The 17,176-nt window shown below is 38.1% G+C and overlaps 2 protein-coding genes across 2 annotated transcripts; one reads left to right on the forward strand and one right to left on the reverse strand.

The window, feature by feature from the left end:
* Positions 1-1,965: 1,965 nt before the first annotated feature.
* Positions 1,966-11,321, forward strand: znf839 (zinc finger protein 839). Its single transcript, XM_055172903.2, has 7 exons — positions 1,966-2,989; positions 3,456-4,748; positions 4,905-5,096; positions 7,989-8,081; positions 8,415-8,561; positions 8,649-8,783; positions 10,502-11,321. The coding sequence occupies exons 1-7, from the start codon at positions 2,180-2,182 to the stop codon at positions 11,192-11,194; spliced, it is 3,363 nt and encodes a 1,120-aa protein (XP_055028878.2). The 5' UTR covers positions 1,966-2,179; the 3' UTR covers positions 11,195-11,321.
* A 90-nt stretch (positions 11,322-11,411) lies between these two features.
* On the reverse strand, positions 11,412-16,434 carry cinp (cyclin dependent kinase 2 interacting protein). Its single transcript, XM_055172904.2, has 4 exons — positions 16,010-16,434; positions 15,778-15,913; positions 15,381-15,510; positions 11,412-12,449 (listed from the first exon to the last, which is right to left on the reverse strand). The coding sequence occupies exons 1-4, from the start codon at positions 16,183-16,185 to the stop codon at positions 12,247-12,249; spliced, it is 645 nt and encodes a 214-aa protein (XP_055028879.2). The 5' UTR covers positions 16,186-16,434; the 3' UTR covers positions 11,412-12,246.
* Between the last annotated feature and the right edge of the window lie 742 nt (positions 16,435-17,176).

Genomic DNA, 17,176 nt, shown 5'->3' on the forward strand with positions numbered 1-17,176 from the left:
AACCCAATAAATAAAAATGATGTCTCTCTTGTGAAGTAATCCATAAATTTGTGAGATCAATTAGGATTTGATGTTGCACTGTCTTCCTTACCTTTCGTCTTGATCGTTGATCCTCTCCATGCCCTTATTATTAAGACCTGTCAACAGATTATTGATTAACAGTGTTAATTCAATCCTAATTTAATTAACTTGGTGTCTGCGTAATTAATTAGTTGACATCTGGGGTGATAAGGCTAGGCTTCTGTGGACACAAAATATACTGTATCTCTATCCACTTTTCTGACATCTCACCCAGTGATCCTGCCAGGCATATAGTCTTTTAAAAAATGTTCCTACATTGCAGTAGACATTGTTTTAAGGAATAGTTAAAATAAAATTATTTTTCCTACTATGTAAGTCAATGGGGCTACAAATATTCCTCAAAATATCTTCCTTTGTATTTATCGGAAACAAAGACATTTATACAGGTTTGTAACAAAATAAGGGTTCAATTTTTTGTTGAACTATCCCTTTAATAAATTATGTTTTTTGCGTTTCGCTTGAATCCAGAGGACACTAACTCAGCCTATTTGAGCCAAAAAGCATGTTATTCATGTTAGTAGTAACAGTTATTCAGAGATGTATCAATTTATAGTTGGTTAAAGTGTTTGTGACAATTTCCAGTTTCTTTATTTGGTCTCATTGCTGTTTCCTTGTGATTCCACCACTCTCACTAAAAGGAATCAGGAGTTACTGTAAAGCGTCTCAGGCTAATCCCACACTTTTACTAATGGTGGCCATTAGGGGCATGGCTAAGGGGTGGACTGGATTAATATGTGATTTTAAGATTATCAAAGCTGCAAAGAGTGGAAAATCTGTGCTGTGTTTTGAGTCATGTCCAAATCAGATTGTGATAAACACCAAGCTGCCTACATGGGTAATTAAAATAAGTTTTTAAAAAGGTTTTCCACTTTTTCAGACTGTGAAAATGCAAATTAATGCAAAAATTAATTTGAATTATTAATTGATTTCTGTAGTTATATTAATTTAATTGTGGCTGATTTTATGACCATTTTTACTTGTTGCAAAATATATATAAAGCATGAACATGTTTTGTAAGTACCCTTAAAAAATTAATGGTTTTATTGTGGTAAAAGTGTAGTAACCATGGTTTTTTGGTGTATTGATTACTATCAGCAATGTTTTTGAAAACTTTTATTTTCGTAAGGGCAGACCCGGCTGCTATGATCATTATTAGGAATAATACATATATTTTGAATTCCTTTTATTAGTATTATTTTAAACAAACCCAATATTATTGTTTGCTTCCATTTGCTGGAACATAATTTTGCTGACATAATTTTGAGATAAAAATCTTTATGCTTTAGAATATGAATCACTGTTTTATACAGGGAGTTTTGGACTTGAGGGTATTTCAACTAAGTTCCAAATAAGTAAGAAAATTCTCCCACCAGACTGTGTGCATTAGTTAATGCACCCAAAATATACTTTTTAAAAGGTTATTTCGAATTGGACAATCTTTGGTCTTCTGCACATAGTATGAATTGGCTATGGACTTACTATACAACATGTGGATTGATGTGTAAATGTGAAAGCGTTCCCATACTGCCACCTGCTGGAATTTTACTGTAATACACGCATATCTTTCTATTATATTTCGTCTACATTTGTTTCATAAACACGCTTTATTCAAATTATATATGATTTTCGTAAACAAGCTTTTCCATACTTGAACTACCAGGATGTATAGTCTGAAAACATAAAGCAGATTATTTTTGTTGTTAAGTTTTTACACACACGCATTTTTTTTTTTTGTTGAGGAAATTGAATTCAGCATCTAGTTTAATGAAATTGTATAAACCAGAATTTAAGATAAATAACGTAAATAAATAACGGCGCGCAAATTTTATTTCCTAAAGCGGAAATGACGTGCTTTGTTGTTACCCATCCTCCGCGCCGTCGTCATCAGTGGCATGGATGGGAAAAGCGATTGGATGACTACCGTTACCTTCGCGAGCGTCCCTGGATTATAACTGCTTTCCAAATTTATAATGTTTAGGACTGGGCTTTGAATATTTCACATATTAGCAAAACCGTGAATAATAATAATCATCAAGTAAGCGGCTTTTCTCTCGTTACGTTTCTTACGCAGCTAGCAAGGTTTGCTCCCGCAAGCAAAATGGCGGACAATGAAGACGAGAATAATTCTGCGTCCAGCTCTGCAGCAGCCAAAATGGAAAATCCGGACGCTAGCGGATCTCTGCAGCCAGAAGCTGCGCAAACCGCAGCCGAGGGGGGAAATAATACTGAAGGGGAGAGTGATAAACCCTGTACCGTGAGCTCAAGTGAAGAAGGGGGCGTTGATCAAGGCCTCGTCGAGCTAATGCATACCGAGTCGGGGGTGGATGTCAAACTTGTGGAGGGTACTCAAGAGGTGATCGGGCAGATCCTGAGCGGCGAGGTTATAACCGATCCGAGTATTATAGCGTCTTACGTTCAGTCCGCTGCGGAGGCCGGTGTGACCGCTGAATGCACCACCGTGAGCGGCGACGTCCTGAGTGCGCTCTCGCCGACGACCACCATCATTTACGTGCAGCCTGACGGCAGCTTTGTGGAGAGCTCGGGTTTATCGGCCGAGGAGCAGCAACAGTTAATCGAGCAGTTAACGAAACAACAGTTAGTCCATGTGGCGGGGAGCGAAAAAGTGTCCACGGCTCCTATCGTGGACGTGCAGCAGGTTATAGTAAGTAAAGCGCAGGTGATCGCTCAGGCCGAGCCGGTTGCTACTCATTCAGCGACTCTGCAGAAAGCTGTCACGCCGCAACCGACGTCCTACATTGCGTTGGAAGCTAGTAATTTGCAGTTAGCGCCGGCGATCCAGCAGCAGCCCGCGAGCGTAGCGCAAAACGCGTCGCAGCAGTCGGTGAACGTCGCTAAACCGCTCGTGCTGCAACAGCCGCAGAACGGAGCGCACGCGACCAGTCAAAAGGTAAGACGATGGTGGCTTTTAAAAGTTAAAAAATGCATTAATGTTGAGAACAATCTGAAATATATATTTTTATACTACAATTTTTGAATAAACTACTATAATCTGAGGTAACCATGTTAAAATAATAGCTAAAATATCATAGCTGCCACAGTGCTAATATAAAAATGTGGTAACCTTAATCTGGTATTAGCCAACACTGTCATTTGAAAAAAAAAACTTATAAAATATTCTTACATTGTTTAAATTCTCTTTTATTATGGCTTTAAAAATATAGTAATATATTGTAAGTGTTGGTAATTTACAGTAAATGCAGGCTCAATTCATCATATTAAAATAACATTTACATGGCATATAGTATCGTATGTCAAACCCACATTTTATTTTCTCTGCATTGTGTGCTACAAATTTGATGTTATAGCCATTATTTCAACACTGAATGTTGTTTTTTACACTTTGAATTATTCAGGCAGCTGAGCCCATCCAAATTCAAGTGCAGGCATCACCTAAGCAAGACAACAAACAGCCCCAGACAACTCCGATTACAATCTTACAGCCACAAAATCTCTCCACCAGTCAGCCACTCGTTAAAGTTTCAACCGTAGGGACACTGAGCAGCCCGCAGGTCATCCACATCACGCCTGTACCCGGACAACAGCAATATTTCTTACAAAACCCGAACGATCCTCCGATTCAGCTTCTACTCCAGAAACCTGCTCCTGTGGTTAGCACCATTTCGGTCCCCATCGGACATAAGGTTGTTACTTCACCTGCCGTGGTCAAGAGCCCACCTGCCGTGGCCAAGAGCCCACCAGCCAAACCTGCTGTTGTTTCAGCCCAGCCCACAAAGATCCTCACACCATCAGCCAAACCTGCTGTTGGACAAGCCCAGCCCACAAAGATCCTCACACCATCAGCCAAACCTGCTGTTGGACAAGCTCCACCCACAAAGATCCTCACACCACCAGCCAAACCTGTGGTTGTAGCAGCTTCACCCACAAAAATCGCTGCACCAGCTGCCAAACCTGCTCTTGTCACAGCTTCACCCCCAGCAAAAGTCCTTACGCCTTCAGCTAAGCCTGCTATGGTCTCAGCTGCTACACCCACAAAGATCCTTGTGCCATCAGCCAAACCTGCTATGGTGTCAGCTAGTACACCCACAAAAATCCTTGTGCCATCAGCCAAACCTGCTATGGCCCCAGCTACACCCACAAAGACCCTTGCGCCGCCAACGAAGATTTTATCCCCTCCAGCCAAGATTACAACACCTACCAAAGTCATAACTGTGGATACCGCCACTGCAAAGACGTCAACTCCAACCAGTGAAAAGGAAACACAGAAAGTAAAGAATCGTCAGAAAAAGCCTCAAAAAATCCAGACGCGCTCGGGTCGGGTGTCCAGGCCACCTAAGCACAAGGTAAAGGATTACAAGTTTATTAAGAATGAGGACTTGGCAGATAGTCACCAGTCGGACTCGGATGACTACTCCGAGATAAGCGTGGAAGATGAGGAGGGAGAGGAGCGCAGAAAGAAGTCCTCGGATGTGACCCTTAACCTCCGTGATAAATCTTTTAAATGTGATACCTGTGAGAAAGCCTACATTGGAGTTGCTGGTTTGAACAGACACTATAAGCTATACCCCGCACATGACAAGAACCCGACATCCCGAGAAGACGACGACGACTCCAAAATTATAGAGGAACAGTGTACAGGAACTGAAATCCCTGATACTAGTCATGCAGAAGCACCCGATTTACAAAAAGTTCAAGATGTTTTGATTAACTTCTAATGTTACGCTCATACTATTTCATCTACAAGAGTTTTGCATTGGTTTACTTCTAAATTTACTAAATGTAAATTGAACATAATGGCAGTCAGAGTACTTGTGCTAAAAATGTTTATTACACTCTTCACACAGGTTCAAGAATCTGTGAAGGTTGAAGTCAGAAGACCTGGGCGGCCCAGAGGACCAGGGCGACGCGGTCGTCCCGGTCGTCCCGGGAGGCCTGGGCGGCCACCTAAGAAAGGACGCCCAGGACGGCCACCCAAATACCTTGGAGCAATGAGCTTGGAGCAGCAAGCACAGAGACAGAGAAATCGACTGAAAGAAGTACGTTTTAGATTGGTCTTCACACATTATTCGTATGCATTTTCTATACAATTATCTCTAGCGCAAGATACACATTTTCAATACGCACTTTTTGAAACTAGGGGTGAATGATCTCAACAAAAGTTAGACATTTAACACATACCAATATATGAGTCGATGGGGCCGTTTCCCGGACAGGGATTAAACTAGTCCTAGGTTAAAATAAATGCCAGAGCTGTCCAAACTGAAAACAACTTGCACTGACATATCTTAAAATACATCATCGGGGCCGATCCGGACCTTATTTGCTGCATAGGGTATCGGACTAACGGGACCGATCCAAATCCAATGCTGTGCGTTACCTATGGTTGTTACTACATCGCGTTCCAAATTATTATGCACATGCCATTTTTTTCCCAATACAGACTCAGTACATTGTAGTAATGTACATGTTTATTTTACCCTTAACACTTATATGACAATGTGGATGCTATTCTATTTAAATGAAATTAAAAAGATGCTTCAATAATTTGAAAAATGTACAAAATATGCTGTTCCAAATTATTAAGCAAGTTGTAGTTAAAAGCATCACTGACTATTTTAATTCATATGGGTATAAAATAAGAAAGAAATCAAGGTATGACCACCATCATCCTCTGACCTCAGTCCTATTTAAGAGCCTGTGAAGCATCATTATATGAAAGATCGGTGAGGTGGACAGGACTATAATTCCAAACATCAATTTAGAGATGCAAAACCTATACTTCTATACTTACAAGTTTAATGAATGCGAGAGTTAAAGGAATATTCCATTTTCTTAAAAGAAAAATCCAGATAATTTACTCACCACCATGTCATCCAAAATGTTGATGTCTTTCTTTGTTCAGTCGAGAAGAAATTATGTTTTTTAAGGGAAAACATTCCAGGATTTTTCTCATTTTAATGGACTTTAATAGACACCAACAATTAACACTTTACTCAACACGTAACAGTTTTTTTCAACGGAGTTTCAAAGGACTATAAACAATCCCAAACGATGTATAAGTGTCTTATCTAGCAAAACGATTGTCATTTTTGACAGGAAAAGCGACAAGTATGCACTTTTAAAGCACAACTTCTCGTCTAGATCTGGTCGTGATGCGCCAGCTGAGCCCACGCAAAACGTCATGACGTCAAGAGGTCACAGAAGACAAACGCGAAACTCCGCCCCAGTGTTTACAAGTGTGTTGAAAGAGGACCGTTCCTACGTTGTTGTATGTTAACTGATACTAATTAATGTCTTTGTGTCAGTTTATTGTTTACAATGGTCCGCAAATGTGCGTTTTATATATGTAACACGTGACCTTTCTACGTCACTACGCATTTGCGTAAGGTTGCGCTGGACCGGACATAGACGGGGAGTTGTGGTTTAGAGGTGCGTATTTTTTGTTTTTCTTGTCAAAAATGACAATCGTTTCGCTAGATAAGACCCTTATGCCTCGTTTGGGATCGTTTGTGGTCCTTTGAAACTCCGTTGAAAAGGGCTGTTGGGTGTTGAGTTAGGTGTTGATTGTTGGTGTCTATTAAAGTCCATTAAAATGAGAAAAATCCTGCAATGTTTTCCTCAAAAAACATAATTTCTTCTCGACTGAACAAAGAAAGACATCAACATTTTGGATGACATGGTGGTGAGTAAATTATCTGGATTTTTCTTTTAAGAAAATGGAATATTCCTTTAAAGTCATGTCAAACATATGCTCATATATGTAACTTTATTTATTTTACATTGTGTTTGGTTTTTGGACCATGTTTGTTTTTTTGTCCATGCAGCACATCTGACAGATATCTGTTTTTGGATTATTATAATCCATTATATCATTATAAATTTGGTTAAAGTGCATTCTGCATAATAATTTGTAACAGCATATTTTTCAGAGTATTAAAGTATCTTTTAACATTTTTATTTCAATAACATCCAAACTGCCATATAAGTGTTGAGGGTAAAATGAAATGTGTAAACTTACTGACTGTACTGGAAAAATCAGTCCCTCCAGAAAAACGCGATCGCAGTCCGCATATTTATGCGGGGCTGCATTTTTTCCAAATACGATGCACTTTCGCCGCATTAATTACAGATTTCCGCGCACAAAATATGCGGGGCTTGCATGATTTCATAATCCCCGCATTTTCGTAGCAAAAAGTCACATATATATTAGCAGAAAAAAGTTGAAAAATGTTGCATTTACTTCACACAAGCGCAGCCGTGTCCTCTGTTGCCATGGGAACGTTATGAAGTGACGTGATTATGTGACGTGAACATCATTGCAGCTTTTGCAAGTTTCCGCAGTTTTTGCAAGTTCCGCAATTTTCACAAATTCCTGCAATTTCATCGCATAAATTGCATAAATATCCCGCATATTCCATCGCATTTTTAAAGAAAACGTGCCACAAAATCGAGGATTTTTGCCCGCAACAATCACAAAAAAACGGTGTTTTTCTGGAAGAACTGAAAAATAAACAAAAATGGCATGATGTGCATAATAATTTGAAATGCGGTGTATGGAACCAGAAAAAAGTAGTATAAAAGCAGTATAAATGTTTTATGCACTACATTTTTTTTATTGTTGAAGAAAAACATAGTGGTATCAAATCGGTATCGGCTGATACCCAGGGTTCTGGTATTGAAATCGGATCAGTAATGGATAAAGTGGTATCAAAGCATCCCTAATATGTGCATTATGTGGATTCAATCTATTTGGCTAAATTCCATTTTATACTATGTTAGTTTATGCAAACATAATGAAACTGTATGTTTTTACAATATTTTTTTGTAAAGTGCCTATGGATATTCCCAGGTCTGCAGTAAAAAAATCTATAAAACTGCTGTTTAATGTTTAATTGCTCATATTAATACTTGAATATTCGTCTTTCCAGTTTATTAAACAATATGACGATGAAGACCTCATGGAAATTGTTCTTCCACGTCTAGCCAGAGTCATGACTGTATGGGAGTTTGTGATGATGAAGGTATGCTGTACACATTTTGAGTATGTAGAGAATCTTTTCCAGGCATATTCACAGAAACGCATTAAGATTATTGAGGCTATTTCAGCTATCAAAATGTAACCGAAATTAGGAATTTTGTTTCTGTAGCTCAATTAATTGGTAGACCAAAAGGTCATGGGTTCGATCCCAGGGAACACACATACTTATTAAATGTATACCTAGTAATGCCTCAGCAATATGCATAAATGGAATCTGTGGTAGTCAACCCCATAATTCACTCCTAGCAATGCAACTGCTGGTTTTGTTTGTCAATTGTGCATTTGGTGCAAGCTTAAAGTGTCCCTCCCTCTAAAGGTGGAAAAAGGTTATCCATCAAAGCAACAATTTCCATGTGTGTATCGGGAATTTGAGCAACTGCACAGCCAGGTGAAGAATATGGCATTGGAATATTGGCATACTTCACCAGCCAGTCGCCCAGCTATAGAGGTCAACAACATGGGGGTAAGACCTGTAGTCAACACAGCCATTTTAGGACCCTGTTATCAAGAGATCAGACCTCTGTTTCTTACAAATTTCCTGTTATTGCAGGTTTTACAATCTCTAGGTATAACAGATCCTAATGCGCTGAAACTCCTGAATTCTTTAGAAGGACAACAGAGTCAAAAGATCAATCAGCCAGGGATTAGAGGGAATCAGGCCACCAAGAGTCTGCGAAACATTGAGGTAAACCATGTAAGGTTTTGTATGAACAGCTTTCATATGAAAGTCTCTTTTTTTTAGGAGGTTTTCGAAGTGCACAATGCATTCAAGAGGTATGCTTGTCTCAACATACAGTATATACCATGATGCGCCCTCTTTAATTTCAAAATATTACCCATGATCAGCTGGGTTATTTCATGTTCACATTGCATTTTCTTTGTTAATCATTTTGTTATTAGTAGAGATGGGTATCAAGAGCCGGTATTTTATATATATTTTTGGACCGGTAAGTAATTGGGTCGGTACCGGACTATCGATAAGCTTTAGGACAAACAATGCTGTTACTGATACTTTTGTGTTAATATAACAAATTAGAACCTGCTGCTTATCATTTTGCTTCCCTGAATGATGTCATCACATGGCCAACATTTGTTTGATGTGCACGTGATAGCCAAAAGTCGTAAACTATGCTGCGCTGCTGGTGTCAGATTACACACACATTCATTTCTAATTTGTATCACCAGTGTTAGCAACTCTTTTTAACGAGTTTTGTTCAGTACAGGCACATACTGACAAACATCTTTTTGGAAAAACCTTGAGGCGAGTTCTCGCTTTCCCACAGGGGTCGTCGTCTACTCCGTGTAGTGAGCGGCAGTGAGAAGCAGCGCATTCCATTCACCAGTACGGTGGCCGACTCGTGCACGAAAGAGTACAAAACAGCGTTTCTGAAACCCACCACTGTTATTGATTGTTTGGGTATATATTGGGCATATACATTCCACTTTTTTTGAAAATATGCCCATTTTCCAGCTCCCCTAGGGTTAAACATTTGATTCTTACCGTTTAGGAATCCATTCAGCTGATCTCCGTGTCTGGCGCTAGCACTTTTAGCATAGCTTAGCACAATCCATTGAATCTGATTAGACCATTAGCATCGTGTTAAAAAAAATAACCAAAGACTTTCGATATTTAAAACTTGACTCTGTAGTTACATTGTGTACTAAGACTGACGAAAAATTTTAAGTTGCGATTTTCTAGGCTACGACTATACCCTCAAACTGGCGTAATAATCAAGGACTTTGCTGATATTACGCACTGACCGAAAATAGTCCCCTGCTATTGAAAGTAACCAAGGGAAAAATATTGAATCTCTTTGGTTATTTTTTAGCGCAATGCTAATGGTCTAATCAGATCCAATGGATTATGCTAAGCTATGCTAAAAGTGCTAGCGACAGACCTGGAGATCAGCTGAATGGATTCCAAAATGGTAAGAGTCAAATGTTTAACCCTAGGGGAGCTGGAAAATGAGCATATTTTCAAAAAAGTGGAATGTCCCTTTATACATAATACAGTTTGTCTGTAAATGAGCACATGGTTTTCCAGGCAAAGGCTGTGGCCTTTGTGAAAGAATATAGCCAAAACGCCACTCTTTAAGGTGTGTATGTAGGGGAAGGGGTGATTGAAACGATCATGGTTATAAATCTAAACTGACAACAAAAATATGTAGAATGAGAATGGCTTATTGGGCAATACACTGAATTTTGGGCAATAAATCAGAATGTTTAGAGTATAAGTTGCAATTCAGAAACAATGTGATCCAGCGCCACAGTTCCACAAAATGCTAGCGGAAACACTGTTTCTTGAATAAAAATGACTAGCGACACCATGGTCCTTTCACGTATGTTAACAAAACACCATTTACTGTGTAATAATTATATTTTTCCTTCTGCTGGAACCCACAGAATGCCAAAATGTTGCCTCCGGCAAAAAGGTTCAAGATCGAAAATTCCAATGAGGAAACAAACGGCTATCAAGTTAATCAGAATGGCATCCAGAAGGATGAGACTGCCGATGTCTCCTCTGTTCTCCGAAAGCCACAGGTGGTGTTGACCAGACTGGAGAGCTTGACTTCAGCAGCAGATCCAAGTGCTGATGATGGTACACAGAGCGTCGAAAATGCTGCTCTGACGACGAGTACAGATGAAGAGCCAATGGAGACCGAAAGCCCACCTTCTGATCCCGACCCTACGAAAACCATTGAAGACCCCGATGCGGATATTTCCAAGGTTTTAAACAGCGATGCAGTGGTTGATATCGCAGATCAGATGAAACAACTGGAACAAGCTTTGAGCACAGACGTAGAATGTAAGGACTCCCAAGAACCTGCCCAAGAAGAGATTCAAGATCCCCAGGTGGATGCTCTTGAAGATCCTGTAGCCGGTCAGGAGATCCAGCATGTAGTCCAGCAAGAATCTCCGGTTATTATTCAGACGGCAGAGGGTCTTGTTATGCAGAGCGCAGAAGAGTTAGCCGCCAAAGGCATTGTCATTGTCAACGGGCCGGATGGCACCATGATGCACATCGAGGCACCTGAAGGAGTCCCGTTAGAAACTGTTCACGCCCTGCTCGGCATTGACACGGAAAGAAAGACTTGACATAGTCGCACGATCACTTCTTGTTCATGTCCATTCTTGGCACCTATAGCAAACGTTCTTTGTGTAATGGTGTTTTTCAATGAACTTTTATTGCATTGTAAATTTGTATAAAAAAACAGTATTACTATATGAGTGTTTTTTCTGTTTATACGAAAACGTCAACGTTGATTTGGAATTTTAGACTACGTTCACTTATGTTGGCATATCAGTTTTTGGAGTCTTTAACTATGTAGCTGTTGCAACAGTGTAACGTTTTTTTTTAAGAGGAAAGTGACTGGCAAAAAATTGCGTCTGACACACTAAATTTCTTGAGGGTTTCCTGATGTTTTCATTTGGAGGTTGCGTCAATGCCGTAGTGCTTCATTGTTTATTCTTGAACAATGTGCACAGATGCTACACTTTGAGGACATTCTGCCAAAATTTTGGACTCAGTAATGAAAACACATAAAAGTGTCTAAAATATCTGTGGTTTTCAGTGAAATGTAAATAATAGTGCGTGTTGGAGACCCAGGCTGTAGTATAATACAATTTAAATTGATATCCCACGATAAGAGCTTATTTATTCAAACGCTCGAGGGATTTTTGGACACCATGTCACAAGTTACCCTAATAATGCAAACTTTCTGGAGTTGTGGCCCAAAAAAGGGTTTAGAGTTGTTTTAACATCGTAGGGTTGCTATTTTTAATAACATGCCACTCCAAACTGAGACACGTAGCTCTAGATTTGTAAAACAAATGGAGAAGACCATAGGCGCTTATAGTATTAGACTGCAGCCTCAACTATGTTTTTTTTTTGTTTATGTTACTTAGTAGTTTGTCTAGTGCAAAAGTCATTTGAAAGTTGTTGCACTATTTTATTACTTTTTTATAATCTCTGGTTTACTGTGTTTTTTGAAACATCTCGGCATTTTTAATACAAAGGGACATGTTCAAAAATGACATTAAAACTTTTGTGAGTGAGCTCTTGGAATCAATACTTTGCATTATAAAGAGTAACCCAAGATTATATCAATGCTATACACAATTAATACGCTTCCAGTTTGTTCCTGTAGTTACACAGGTCTGTGACCCGTTTCCAACAGCAAACTCTCCATTAACAGTTTTCCACTGTCCTCGATGTAGGGTTGATACAGCCACGATGAGAGATAAACCATGGATAGGTCAGCATTTGGAGTGTGAGCTAACTCCTGTAGTATAGTCTGCTTTAGGGCCAGCTCCTGCTTGTACGACTCGTAAAGCTTTGAAGATACTTCAGCTGCCACGGAAAAGACAAAAAAAAGAAAATGGTTTGATCACTTCTATACAATTCAGAGTAGGCACATGAACTTAGGATACTCCAGCTAAATATCAAAGTACCCAATGATTTACTCACCCTCAAGCAATCCGAGATACACATGTCAATCATCTTTCAGATGTACACTTTACAAGTTATTTTAGTAAATGGCCTTGCTTTTTAGGTAGAAAACAGGGATCAGGGAACAACAATTGACTTTGAAGCCCAAATAAAGTGCATCCATCCTTTACAGAAGTAATCCACATGGCTCTAAGGGGTTAATATAAAGGTCTTTTGCAGGTAAACAATGCGATTTTGTAAGAAAATATAATAACTAGCTTCCGGTAACGATGCCATCTGGGACTCACGCAATTCACAAGTCACTGCGCAACGTACCTATGGCAACCAATGCTCACTAAAACGCTTGCGTGAATCGTGTCCGGGAGGACATTGTTGCCGGAAGCTGGTTATTACAGTTTATAAGGTTAAAAATATAGATATTTTTCTTGCAAAATAGAATGGATTGCCTGCGGAAGACCTTTGCTGACCCCTTGGAGCCGCGTGGATTACCTCTGTTAAGGGAGAACAGCATGATTTTTCTGATGTTTTGCTATGTTTTTACCTCAGCTTAGAATTGGTGGCTTATAAATTCATCCCTGTTTGGATCCTAAGGAATGAATGGGGCTAGGCTAAATGCTAACACATTCACAATGCGCTGTACAAAGATTAAGTGCATGCATTGATAAAAGGTAGGTATGTATTAATTTGTCTAAACTGAGGTGAGAACATAGTAAAATATAAAAAAACTGTGGTGTTTTCCTTTAAGGACGAATGCAATCTTCGGGGGGTTCAAAGTCAAAAGTTGATCCCTGTTTTCTACCATTATAAAGCTTGGGGGAGCAGGGACGTTTACTAAAATAACTCCAATTGATTTACATGTGTCTTGGATTGCTTGAGGGTGAGGAAATCATGGGGTAATTTTGATATTTGGCTGGAGTATCCCTTTAAATTACATAAAACATTATTTTTATCATAGCTGTTGCTTTCCATGGAGTGGTCTATATTCAGTATTGATTGAAAACACTATAAACCTAATATAAAAACATGCAGACATCCCATAAGAGCTTCCCGCATATTAATGGTGGCTCCCTGATGCCCACAAATGATTTGAAATATACCCGAAATCTATTATTTGAGTGTGGCTTAGAAAGGTCAAATTATTTTTTTACAAGGTCTCTGTCTGAAGACACCAACATGGCAAACGACGAGATGAAGCGAGATAGTGCCAAAGAGCATATCCGGATAGGATATCCTCTCTGATAATCAGTTTTTGGGGTTACAATCAATCTCTTTCTTTCTCCCTCTTCAGTTCAGTAGTTCATTTTACACAGTGTAAATGACATTGTCCAAAAAAACAGGAAATATACTACATTAATTACATAATAAGTACATTAAAGTGTACCACTGCTTTTAACATATTAGTTTTTAGGTGTCATTTGCTGTTAAAATAGCTACCCTATTAAAGTCCCAATACAACATAATATAAAAATAAATTATATTAATGTATGAATTATTATAGTTGGGTTTTTTGGGAAGTCTCTGAAATGAGTTTTTGTAAGGTGGGATGTCGGAATATGTTTTTTTTCCCCACAAAATTTGTCATTTTGTGAAACTGAAGTGAAATTAGGGTTTGTTGCGAGTCTCATTTTAAACTTTTAAAGTGATTTACTTACTCTCATGTTTTTATAAACCTGCGCAATGATTTCAGATCACCGCAATGATTGCACATCTCTTCAAAAAACACAAGGGGGAGCTGCAGCACGTGTATAAATGAGATTGTATCAGATGGTGCTCCTTAACTGACAGTGTAACGCGAGTTTTCAGTTTTTCAAAGATATATTCATTAAAGGGGCTATGGCACAAGACTTTTTTAAGATGTCAAATAAATCTTTGGTGTCCCCAGAACACATATGTGAAGTTGTAGCTCAAAATACCCCATAGATAATTTATAATAACATGTTAAAATTGCCACTTTGTAGGTGTGTACAAAATGTGCCGTTTTGGGTGTGTCCTTTAAAATGCAAATGAGCTGATGAAATTCAAACACTGATCACAATGATGTTGGTTTGTTGCAATTAAAACTCAAATGTGCTTTTCTCTGCACTAAATGGCAGTGCTGTGATTGGATAGTGCAGATTAAGGGGTGGTATTATTATAATAAGAGCTCCTTATGACATCATAAGGAGAGCCAAATTTCAACAACCTATTTTTTCATGCTTGTAGAGAATGGTTTAGCAAAACTAAGTTACTGGGTTAATCATTTTCACATTTTCTAGGTTGATAGAAGCACTGGGGACCCAATCATAGCACTTAAACATGGAAAAAGTCAGATTTTCATACCATGGCCCCTTTAAATAATTTCTTTTAAATGTGTGTTTTGTGTATTAATATTTACTGCCAAAAGATTTAATTTAAATAATCACAATAATGTGTAAAAATTATTTAATGAATTAAAAAAAGGAGAAATAAATGTCAAAACAATAAAACAGACAATTAATCGTCATATTTGTCAAATCCCTAAAAAGGCAATTTATCGTCATGATTTATTAGTCAATTAACCGAATTTCATAATCGTGATAGCCCTAATGGTAAGCACACATAGTATTTGTTTTTCCTACTATGAAAGTTATAAAGGTTTACTCATACATGTGTAGAACAACATAAAAGTGAGTGAATGATGACAAAATTTTAATTTTTGCGTGAACTATCCCTTTAAATGGTTCTAATAAGAAACTGACTAATTTTAGTACTGAAATGTATTTACAAAACTAAAACATTACCTGAATATTAATTTAACTTAATTTTAAATGTGAACTATTTATAAATTAAACACACAATCGTTGTCTTTCTTACCAAACTGTTTTGTTGACCAAGTGTGAAACAGAGGTGCCGGTGTTCCTTTCTCTCCATACTGAAATGCTTCCAGTTCACAAATCCCTTGCTCAGCATGGACCATCTTCTCCATCTTTAAAACTATATTTGCCTTTGGAAAGACAATATAAAAACGTATATAAAAATATCATTGTATCGAGCAACACTATACCCTGCTAAAAAATTAGAAATTATATTGGTTTTATTGGGAATTTTATTGGTTCTAATGGAATATGGCCCAAAACACACTACAGTGTAGTGGTTTTAATGGTAAAAGCTAATGGTTCCTATTGGTATTTTAATGGAAACCATTAGAAATTTCTGTAATGGTTTTATTGTTTTTTTCAACAGGGTAGGTTGATCAAATATAAAAAATTGCCATTTTGTCTACAATCTCCTTTAATTTGTTACATTCTTCCTCCAGCTCTTTATGGCTCTGTTTCAGACTGTTTTCTGGACGGTCCACATCAACTGAGCTGTCTCCTTCCATCACGATGTCAGCTTCACTGACTGATCTAGGATCAGAGATTATGGATAATTGTTCTACCGAGTAAAAACTTGTAACCGCACATAAACAAAACAACACCACGAACATGACACAAGACACTTACTTTTTGTTCAGTACTAAATTCACAATTTTAACAGCAGTCGTGGATCCCTCGTCATTTAAACGCTCCCATTTCTGAATGAGATTGTGCAAGTCAGCAGCGTTGTCCTTTAACTTTCGGGCACTGCCTGTCAAATTGCCCTTTCTTCCTGGAGTAACGTTAGTGGTGGCCTCAGACATTATAAAGACATATCAGATGCCCGATCCTATGTTAACCGTATGTATCTTTGTTCTTACGCCGACTGTTTTAACGTGTTAATTTTTAAACGCATAATTTTCTTAAAATGTTTACCTTTATGTCTACGGCTGTAACTTATTTTACGTATTTAACAAAATACTTTAGTTCATATCAATTGAAAAACATCAACACGTTTGATCGACTCCCTCTACGTGTGGCAAGACAATTGCAAAGCGTGCTATCGCCGCCTATTGGAATACATATATCATTACATTTGACTGTCTGCGGTTGTGACTAGAAGGGATACAGCTCGTGAAATCTCACAGGATGAGCGCAGTTTTCATATCCCCTAAACCTAATCCCAACACTTTATGAATTTGAGGCCGTACTTGTATAATATTTAGCCAAAATTGCTGTTTTTCATCTTAACCCCCCCCCAAATCTAAACATACACCCAACATCTCGCGAGATTTGGCCGTAACTGTATCCCATCAAGCCAGAACAGTTATACAAAATTATTGCGTTACTTCAAGAAATTAATTGAAAATGTACTTAACATTGTTGTTATAGAGTATAATTTTTTACAATGTGCAATTCAAACATGGACACTATATATAAAGTGATACAGAACCTTTAAATCACTAAGATTTAATTGTTTTGGTAAAGCACTTATAAAACCTAGGTTAAAAGGATAGTTTACCTAAACATTCTGTCATCATTTACTCACTCTCATGTGGTTAAAAACCTGTATAAATGTCGTTGTTTATGAACACAAAGGATGATATTTTGAGAAATGTTTGTTACCAAACTGTTTGTGGACCCCATTCACTTTTTATAGTAGGAAAAAAGAAAACAATAAAAGTAAATGGGGTCTAGAATGGTGTGGTTAAAAACAATTCTCAAAATATCTTCCTTTGTGTTTATCAGAACAAATAAATTTATACAGGTTTGTAACAACATGAGGGTGAGAAATGATGACAGAATTTTTTGGGT

Source organism: Misgurnus anguillicaudatus, chromosome 7 (genome assembly GCF_027580225.2).
Source record: "Misgurnus anguillicaudatus chromosome 7, ASM2758022v2, whole genome shotgun sequence".
NCBI classification, from domain to species: Eukaryota; Metazoa; Chordata; class Actinopteri; order Cypriniformes; family Cobitidae; genus Misgurnus; species Misgurnus anguillicaudatus.